The sequence below is a fragment of the Erythranthe guttata genome, chromosome 13 (genome assembly GCF_056151865.1).
Source record: "Erythranthe guttata isolate IM_541 chromosome 13, IM_541, whole genome shotgun sequence".
NCBI lineage: Eukaryota > Viridiplantae > Streptophyta > Magnoliopsida > Lamiales > Phrymaceae > Erythranthe > Erythranthe guttata.
The window spans coordinates 11,341,658-11,352,369 of NC_142545.1; the positions used below are offsets into that span (position 1 = coordinate 11,341,658).

At 29.7% G+C, this 10,712-nt stretch overlaps 1 protein-coding gene and 1 non-coding gene across 2 annotated transcripts; both read left to right on the top strand.

The window, feature by feature from the left end:
* The first annotated feature begins 2,722 nt into the window (after positions 1-2,722).
* Positions 2,723-4,556, top strand: LOC105953740 (F-box/FBD/LRR-repeat protein At3g26920-like). The gene is made up of 3 exons (XM_012977424.2): positions 2,723-3,805; positions 3,893-4,027; positions 4,147-4,556. The coding sequence occupies exons 1-3, from the start codon at positions 2,894-2,896 to the stop codon at positions 4,420-4,422; spliced, it is 1,323 nt and encodes a 440-aa protein (XP_012832878.2). The 5' UTR covers positions 2,723-2,893; the 3' UTR covers positions 4,423-4,556.
* Positions 4,557-7,589: 3,033 nt separating this feature from the next.
* TRNAG-UCC (transfer RNA glycine (anticodon UCC)) lies at positions 7,590-7,661 on the top strand. The gene has a single exon. It is a non-coding gene; the product is annotated as a tRNA-Gly (tRNA).
* The last annotated feature ends 3,051 nt before the right edge of the window (positions 7,662-10,712 follow it).

Genomic DNA, 10,712 nt, shown 5'->3' on the forward strand with positions numbered 1-10,712 from the left:
TATTATGATGTCTTTTAACAGTTATGATGATGTTATGTACTTTTTTAATCTTGATAATCTCGATAGTTGTAACACCCCGCGTCTCCGATAATTTAATTTTCCATTAATTAACATATATTTAGTTAACATGATTTTATCTCTTATGTGTGTCTGTTAGTTTAAGATTTTATTTATGCGATAACTGGTGAAATTTTATATAGAATGCATTAGTCGGAAAAAAATTTGGACGAATTTATATTGATCATATTAGTTAATTATTATACCTAGAGATTAATCATATTCATTTATTTTGCTAGAACTCATTTATTAGGATAGTTTTGAATCACATATTTGCTTAATTGGAAACTAATTTTTTTATTGAATAAAATTATTTGTAAAAAAAATCGAAAATATGTCCTTATTACTCCCTCAATATTTTGCCACCATGGTACAACACAAGACCAAAAAATTTCATTCAGTACAATCCTTCTCTAGGTGAGCCAATTTCCATTAAGATTTTCCTTTTTTGAATGTAGTTTTAAGGATAGTTAAATGAAATTTCAAAGAAGTTCCTCTAGATACTTCCTAAGTTTGTCTAAATTACAAAAATGCCACTCTACCATTCTTAATCATTAAGCTTGCATACAAGACCCCCACAACTAAATAAATAGAACTCAAGCCTTAGTATGTTTTCTCATCTTCTCTACACATCCTAAAGATCAAAGATCAAAATCTCTCTCTTCTACTCACATTTTCAAAATTAGTGGTGTAGGAAAGCCCCAAAATCTCTATTTCAAGAGTAAATTTCTTGGTCAAATGAGATGAATGGTGTAAAAGAATGACTCCGTTGTAAATGATCTACTCTTAGTCCTTATGAAATGATGAAAAGAGGTCTAAGAGGTACAACGAGAAGGTACGAGAGGTAAACCGAGAAAATAAAGGTAAATTGGTAAAGAGCCTTAATGAAATAAGGATTGAGGTAAAATTGAAATATTTATATTGTGTATATGTGTGATTTGAGATCATATATATATATATATATATGAATTTGATAGTTTTTCGGAAATTCTCATTGACTCCAAAAGACTCATATTGAAATGCTTGTAGGTACTTTCAATCCCGAGCACGTGTAAAGTTGGAGTCGAGTTCGAGGATCGAGGGATATGTTCATATCGAAGGCGTGTGGATTTTGCTGTGCTCTTAATCTAGCCATGTGGTTCTACTTGTATAGTTTCATATTAAAGACTTTTCATACCGTCTTAGATATCTATTATCGTACTCTTCCACCCCTTCGGGCTCTTATTAGTAAGAACATTAAATTTAATAGTAATTAGGATACAGAATGACAGATATTCGGTTGTAGTCATATTCGACCTAGTAACTTATCGGAAAAAAAAAATTCAGGAAATAATAATAATAATAATAATAATAATAATAATAATAATAATAATAATAATAATAATAATAATAATAATAATAATAATAATAATAATAATAATAATAATAATAATAATAATAATAATAATAATAATAATAATAATAATAATAATAATAATAATAATAATAATAATAATGATAATAATAATGATAATAATAATAATAATAATAATAATAATAATAATAATAATAATAATAATAATAATAATAATAATAATAATAATAATAATAATAATAATAATAATAATAATAATAATAATAATAATAATAATAATAATAATAATAATAATAATAATAATAATAATAATAATAATAATAATAATAATAATAATAATAATAATAATAATAATAATTTTAGCATATTTTTAATAATATTTGTTTTTCAATAAAAAAATAGTAAAAAGAATGTAAAAAGGCTAAATGCAGTCCAATTTATCATAGTCCAATAATGATAAATACAGTAGATTATGTAGGTGAAGGGTCCTCAAAGTTCAATTTTTAAACACTTTCGGTTCTCGCCAATACATGATCGTTAGAAAGTAACGGAAAACACTATTTTGGGCTTAAAATTGAATTTTTTTTGCGGGGCAGGAAAATAATAGAAATTTAAAATATACTACTTATAATAAATCTTTTAAAAATAAGAAAATAAATGAACTTAAAAAATTATTTTTAATTATAGTTAATGTTATTATAATACTACCTATAATTAAATTTTAATAATAAAAAAAGAAATTAACTAAAACAATATTTTTAATTATTCTTAATATTATTATAATTATACTACTTATAAATTATAATTTAATTTTTAATAAAAAAAATAACTAAACAAATTATGTTTATGTGTACTTAACAATGTTATAATTATACTATGTATAATTAAAATTTTAATAATAAAAAAATAATTAAACAAAATATTTTTAATTATACTTAATATTATTTTAATTATACTATTTATAATAAAAAAATTAATAATGAAAAAATAAATTAACTAAGATAATTTCATTTATACTTGATAATATTAAAAATTTAATTATAAGTAGTATATGTTAAATTTCGGATTATTTTTCAAAATTTTAATTTTCACCGCATAATAGTGTTTTCGTGGATATGTGACGGCGAGTACTGAAATTCTTTAAAATTGAAGGTGAACTTTGTTCATTAAAGAACAGTGGGGACCAAAACTGCAATCGAGCCAAACATGAGGGACCAAAAGTGTAATTATCCGGGTGATTTGTACGTGGATTTGGTAAAACAATACCCACCCACCAATATATAAGAACCGTGAGGTTTTAGTTATAAACGCAACTCCTTCCTACCACAATGGAAGTAAATTGGTGAAAGTAATACCCTTCTTCTAAACAATCGCAACTCCTTTCAACATTCTCACCGTTGGAAAACCTTTTTTCTCAGTAATCAGCCGTATCTTGCGTCTTCTTCTAACCCAGATTATCCCTTCTTTTCTTCATTGATTTTTATGACGATATCGAAAAAGCACCGCAGAAGGCGGCGGAAGCATTCGCGCGGGAAGCGAAATACGGTACCGATTGATAGGCTCACCGATTTGCCGGACTCAGTGATCTGTCATATCCTCTCTTTTCTCTCAACTCAGGAATCCGTGGCGACCAGCATTCTAAGTAGAAGATGGAGGTATCTCTGGTCTTACGTCCCCAATTTATTTTTCCGCAACGAGAATCAAGGTACCATAGATAGGGTTATATCGCTACACAAACTGCAAACCATCAATAGTTTCAGCATTCGTAAGGATGATTGGGAAAACGATCAACTCGACTCGCTGGATGCATTTGCTGCCTTTGCCGTCGGGCGAAATGTGCAAAAAATTGATCTTTATTTTTATTGTGAAGAACCTCTGCCTCGATGTCTCTTCACCTGCAAAACCCTTGTTTTTCTGAGCCTCAATTGTTGCGGTCTTGTCGTCGTAAGTAGTGTCGCGTGCTTGCCTCGACTCAAGATTCTTCGTCTAATGAATCTTGATTATGAGGCCGATGAGTGCATCCCCAACCTGATTTCTGGTTGTCCGGTGCTCGAGGAATTGACAATCAAATCAGACGGTGATATGGATTATTGTAATGTATCTTCACCTACCATAAAAAAACTCTTTCTCGATTTTATGAACGACGGTTATCATGGTGGTAGAGCTAACATGCTGGAGATAAATATCCCTTCACTTGAGTATCTCAAGATAGACGATTCTTTCACAGAGAATATCAAATGTGGGGTGCTAACCTCCTTAACTGAAGCAAATATCATCCTTTACAGAGACGACACGAAAGAAGACCATTATCTTTGTTCGAGATCTCTGCTGGAATTTCTTGATAATTTTTGCAAAGTCAGGTGTCTTGAATTGAATTTAGCATATTGTACCAAGGTATGCATTCCAATTATTTCTTCACCTCGTTGTCCATTTCTTTCGTAATTAATGGCAATCTTCTACTGTCTGATCATTTCCTTACAGATTATTGACTCAATACTCTCGACTTGGACTACAAAATTTCATAACTTGACCAAACTTGAATTGACTACCGATTGCCGTTTTCTCCCAAAGTTCCTCGAAAATGCTGATAATCTTGAAATCCTTATTTTCTCTGAGGTTTGTTGATGCCATATAAACGCGTTCGTATTTCCTCTTTCGTGACTTCTTTAATGTCTTGCATACAAGTCATTTTTTTTGTTTTTCTTTAATCTCTGCTGAAATTTCTTGGTAACCAGTCTAATGAAGAAATGAAAGACTGGAAGGAACCACCACAACAAGTGCCCACATGCGTATCATCACACCTTAGAATTATAAAGCTTGTTTGGATCTGCGGTAACGAGCAGGAGCTTGAGATTATAAAATATCTTTTGAGGAATGCTAAAGTCTTGGAGATGATGGAAATAACATATTCCCTGTACCTTGATTCCGACAAAATAATTAATATGCTCACAAATATCTCACGTTTTCAACGAGGATCCGCTGCATGTGAAGTTGCATTTTTTCCTGCATAACTATATGTGGTAAATTCCCTTTTATGTCTATACTCTAAACAAGCATTATTGCTTCATAATTAATTTATGCACTCGGGCCTTGAAAACTTTTTTTATCAGTATTGCGACGTACAATCTTTACTTTCATTTTTTGTCATAAAAAAAAGGTTTTCTAATAAATCTTGAATTTGGCTTCCTTTACATTCCCTTTTTTGTTACATATAATAACTCAATTAGTTCATCAATTTTGACTTGCGCTACGTTACGTTCGCTTTCTTTCTTCTTTTTGGTACAGAATAAATCAGTTCAAAAACTTTTTTTTATGAACATTTATGATTCATTAGAGTTTTTTCTTTAACTACCTGTTACTATTATTCATTTGAAATATTGCCTGTTAATGCCAATAAAAGGATAATATAAAAGGGTGAAAATGAATAGCAATAAACACAGATATAACGCAGACAGGAATTTAAAAGAACTAAGGTTAAGTGCACTTATGCTGCCCAATTTTTTTTTTCTTTTTTCCTTTCTCCATTTTTCCTTTTTCCTTTTTTCCTTATTCTTTTTCCCTAAGAAAACGGTGAGTTGGCGAAATTGCCCCTCTATTTCACGTGTGTATATCGCACGTGTGCAATTCAAGGAGCGGGAGCAATTTGGCCGAAAATGGACTTTTTAGTGTTGAAATTATTTCAATAATTGCGTGGGCTCATATATGTGAATAAAATGTGTATGTCTATCTAACGGATAGTTCAAATTATTTGTTATCATAAAGATTATTGAGTTGACTTATAGGTATTAGATTATAATTACGGATCTAATGTGTAGAGACAATTAGAGTTTAGTTGGGATTTATTGGCAAAATGAGTTTTTTAGTCTTGTAAGTTTACTAGTTGTGAGTTTTAGTCCACAATGTTTCAAAATCAGAATTTTAGTTCTGTAAGTTACAAAAGTTGGGAATTTTGGTCCTATGACTTGCTATAACAGGTAATGCAATGGTTGGTTGAATGAGTTGACGTTTACTTTATAAAAATAAATAGATTAAAATTAAACTAGATGATGTGGCCGAAGAGTTGGACGATTTTGGAGGGAAATAAAATATACCATCAAATTATTTTTTTATTGATGAATGAAATAAACATTTTTGTAGAAAATATTTTTTTAATTAATATTTCAGAGTTTTCAATTGAAAAAAATAATAATTAACTATATTTTATTACTCGTGATGATATTTGTTACTCATGATTTGATAACGTTTACTTTTGAAGCCTCTATGATGTTTTTTGGTACATTTCATTTATAGAGTTTTGAATATATTTTATTATTTTTTTTGCTAATTCGCAAATGAATATTTGGTTTTTTATACTAATTATGATTGTGTATGTCATTTAATTTTAGGGTTAAATACAGAAACACCCCTGTACTATGGAGTTTGTATCAAATACCCCCTTGTACTACACAGAAATACAAAAACCCCCCTTACATTACATTTTTTTCAAAATATGACGAAAATACCCCTACTCAAGCATTTATATATATATATATATATATATATATATATATATATATATATATATATATATAAGGGTTTGTTTGAGCCATTTTCAGTCAATTTTACGTGCGAAGTTTTGGTATTTATATTTTTTTTTCCAAAACATCTAATTGCTTATATTTTTTTAATTTTATGATAAAAACCTTTTATTTTTGTCATTTTGCAATCCTATGATTGTTGAGAATTTGAACTACCGGAAGAAAATAAAAGGTTTTATTGAGAAAGAAAAACTAAGTAATTTAATGTTTTGGAGAAAAAAATATAAATATCAAAATTTCCCAAGTAAAATTGACCGAAAATATTAAAAATATAGTGGAAAATGACTCAAACAAACCATTTAATTTATAGGCTAAGCAGGGGTATTCTAGTCATATTTTGAAAAAAATGTAATGTGAGGGGGGTTTTTGTATTTATGTGTAGTACAGGGGGGTATTTGATACAAACTCCATAGTACAGGGGTGTTTTTGTATTTAACCCTTAATTTTACAATAAGTTTTAATAAAAAACTTTGGTCGTATTTTTGTTGAATTTGGTTGTTGGTTCAATTTCATTATGATCACTAAATATAGGTTTATTAAAAAAATATTTAGTAGATAAATATGAATTTAATTACTATTTTTATCAAATAAAAACTAAGAAATATTAATTAAACATTAGTTAGTCTTACTTTCTTTATAAAAAATATAAGGGGCTATTTGACAAACCCCTTCATTGAATTTTGGCTTCATGATAAATATATTTTTTTTAATTAATATTTGTTATGAGTCTAATTGACTCGAATTATCTAAAGTGCCCCATTTAATATTATTGAAAGTTACTACCTCCATTTTATATTATTGAAAGTTCTAGAAAATCATTTTCATCATTTTTTTTCCTAGGAACCAAACACAATTGGAATTTCAAAAGTCCTTGATTTCCTTTTCCTTTGCATTTTCATTTTTCTTATTTTGAAATCCATGAACCAATCAGAGCCTAAGTGGCGTTTAAGGTTGTTGCACACTAATTAAAAAGTTATTAAATAGTTTTGATTTTGGGGTAAAAAAATTTATTTTGACAAATTTACCTATATGTATCTCTTCATTTTTTTCAATAAAACTTCATTTATGTTGGGGTAAAGTTGGATAAAAAAAGTTGTCATACCTTAAAATTCTAAAGTGACACTTAAATCTTAATATGAAAGAAAAAAAATTATATAGCTAAAACGACACTTAGTATGAAACGGAAGTAGTACCATATTATGTTATTATAGAAAATCAATTACTTGTTTTGTGAATATGCAAATCCCCTAATTTCTCCCCATCTCACACTAGGGTAAATTTACAACCACCTCCTTGAGGAAAAGTTAATTTACAAAAAAGTCCTCATTATTAAGAAATTACACACAGACCCCTCAAGTTTGTAAACTTCTTACATTCACCTCTTTAAAAGGATATTAATGTAATAAATTTACAAATTTCAAGGGGTAGACGGAATTATGTAAAAGAGAGAGGTTTTTTTAGTAAATATATCTTACCTCAAGGGACAGTTGTAGTTTACCCTTAATAGAATAAGTTGTACGATTTACGGGCAAAAACTATTTGAAAGTTTACAGAATTTATGTTAGCGAAGGAATTTTAAAATAATAAATCTTAGCAAACAAGCGTTTGTAGTCCAACGGTTAGGATAATTGCCTTCCAAGCAATAGACCCGGGTTCGACTCCCGGCAGACGCATGTTAATGTTTTTACTTAGCATTTTTCTAATCCCTGTAAAAGCTGTGTAAATATGGCAACATGAAATTTTGAATTCACTTCAAGTATTTAAGTTTTTTTAGAGTTAATTACAACCACCCCTCAACTATAAATTTTTTTACGCGTCCACCCTAGTGGTTTCAAATTTTGTGGAATATTCGAGATTATGTGGATTATTACCGTTTTATCCTATTCGAACTCCACGTTTTAAAGGAAGATGATCATAATATGTGTTTTTAAGCTTGTATATATCAGATTGTGGTGCATCAGAAACTGTATTTTTACACAAAACGAGTACAAACTAGAACACATTTCACGAAATCTAGATGATTATGTTGAATTCGACACCTTAAGGGTGGAGATGTAAGAAAAAATCATAGTTGAGGGGGTTTGACGATGTAATTATCCAAACAAGAGGGGTTTTTTCATAAATTGACCATACCTTAGGGGTTGGTTGGAATTTACCTTTTTTTTAATAAAACAACTTCAATTATTAAAGTTTTTTAATAAAACAAAAAAAAAAAGGAAGCTACAACATAATTATATATATAATTTTCTTTCCTATGACCGAACAACTATGTACACGGGCACGGAAGGACACAGAAACAACGATACTGGGAAACGTAAAAACGGACACAAGAAACATGTTCCAAAAAATGGGAATACGGGAACTTGAAATTTTGAATTCTCTCAAAATAATCCTAATTTGTATGTGTAAATTTTAACTCTTCAATTATTAAACTTTTTTTAATAAAAAAAGGGGTAATATGCACGACACCCCTCAAACCAAACCTAATTAGATGTAGGGGACAAGCCGAATTAGATTTTTTTTATTAAATCCTTAATTTTGAACAAAAATTGTTACACATCCTTTTAATTTTTTTAAACCCAAAACTACCCTTAATATAATTAATAAAAAAATACCTTACTCATCTATTATTTCTCTTTCTCTGCCTCTCTCTATTCCTCCGCCGCCCAACTCCTCCTCTCTCACTCACTCACTCTCTCTCTCTCTCTCTCTCTCTCTCTCTCTCTCTCTCTCTCTCTCTCTCTCTCTCTCTCTCTCTCTCTCTCACGCCACAATCTGCCCAACTGCTCTTCTCTATTTTTCTCTCTTTTTCTCTCTCTTTTTCTCTCTTTCTCTATTTCCATGCCCTATTGTCTCATTCACTATTTTTCTTTCTTTTGCTTTCTTTTTCTTTCTTTTTAGTTTTCAGATCTGAGGTTTTAAAAATCTACAGCGGAACAACATATCTACAATCGGACGATGGTGGCCAATTCAGACGCCCTTGTGCGGCGGGCCGATGTCCCTGACTCGCCTTGGCCGGGGAAGTGGCGATTGCATCACGGAAGGGTTGGCGAGATGTGGCCTGCAAATGTATTTTCATTTTTTTTTAACGGTTGCTAGGGCTGGTTATGATGAATTCATGGTATGTGTGCGTTTAGTTGCGTATACGGCGAGGACGGCTCGATGACGGCTGATACACGTTTGCTAGCGGTGCTAGGGTTCTAAATTGCAAAAGTAGGGTTTTGGAAATGATTCTAGTTGTCTACGAGTTTCTGGCGCTGTGAATCGAAGAATCGGATGTTATTGAAAGCTTTTTTTTTTTTTATGTTATAAAAAAACATTTTTTTGACTAATTGCATCGGATTATCTTTTAAGAGATTTTGCTTGATTTGAACGCTAGAGTTTGGCGGTAGTTGCGTTTGGCTGCTAGGGTTGGTGACGGCTGTGAGTTATTGCCGGCTAGGGTTTGATAGTACTTCATAGTATATCATAGTATACAATAGTACTATACTATAATATATCGTGGTGTACTATAGTCTACTACATAAAAATATGTATATTGGATTGAAAAAGAAAAATAAATAGCATGCTTTTGTTTTTGTAATAATATTATGTAAAAAAAAAGGAAAAAAATAATTTTATTTTATAATATTGTATAAATGTTAAAATGAAGAAAGAAAAGAAAACGACAAATAAAAAAAATTAAAAAAATATTAGACGTCAAAATGAAACTATTAACTGTAGAAAAAATAAAATAATAAATGCAGTTCGAATTTACTAAATGCAGATTTTGAATTTGTGAGTGAAAGGGCATTTTTGTAATGAATTTTATAAAGGATGTGAATCAAATGTTTAGTTGGACTTGTCATTTAGTTCTAATAAGTTTTGTCACTAGGGACCTATATCTTAAGGCCCCTAAAAAAAAAGGGAAGCTGCACCATAATTATATTTATAATTTTCTTTTCTATGACTGAACAACTATGTACCACGGACACGAAAACAACGATTAAGGGAAACAAAAAAACGGACACAGGAAACATGTTCCAAAAAATGGAGATACGGGAATTTGGGGGAAACGTGTAGATATTAAAAGTAGGGGTCTTTACAAATAAGTCCATCAATTGGTACTTATTCATAAAGAGATCTAGACAAAAAACTCTTTTACCAATAAGTCCACACATGGTCCAAATTTTTGTAAAGGACTAAAATAACCCATCATACTTTAATATGCTCCAATTTCATCATTAATTGAACTTCAATTTGACCCCAAATTTCACAAATTATTCAATTTTGACCCAAAACGTTTTGTTTTTCAAAAAAAAAAATTCAAAATTTTTTTTTCCCGCCGGATTCCGACGTTGACTTTCAAATTATTTTTTATTCGGCCGGTTCCGGCGTTGACTTTTTTGAATATTTTTTTTCTTCTTTCTTTCTTTCTGTAACTTTTTTTTTTCCGTTTAAACAGTAATATTGACGTGATTGACAGTAATATTAACTATACTACTATTAAACATAGTAAAATTAACTAAACTATAGTTTAACACAGTAATATTGCTATATTAATATCTACCACAGTAATATTAACACAACAAAACTCATTATTATTGTGTAATAAAGTAATATTACTATGTTGACTGTTCAACAAATGTTAACATAATAAAAAGCCAAAAGAATTAATATTATTGTGAGTGACAGTAATATTGCTATAACAACAGTAATATTACCGTCAACCACAGTAATATTAC

Coding starts and splice junctions, on each gene's coding strand:
- LOC105953740 (XM_012977424.2), top strand. CDS start 2,894: ATGACGATATCGAAAAAGCACCGCAGAAGGCGGCGGAAGCATTCGCGC. Junction 3,806..3,892: donor ATTTAGCATATTGTACCAAG/GTATGCATTCCA, acceptor ATTTCCTTACAG/ATTATTGACTCAATACTCTC. Junction 4,028..4,146: donor AAATCCTTATTTTCTCTGAG/GTTTGTTGATGC, acceptor CTTGGTAACCAG/TCTAATGAAGAAATGAAAGA.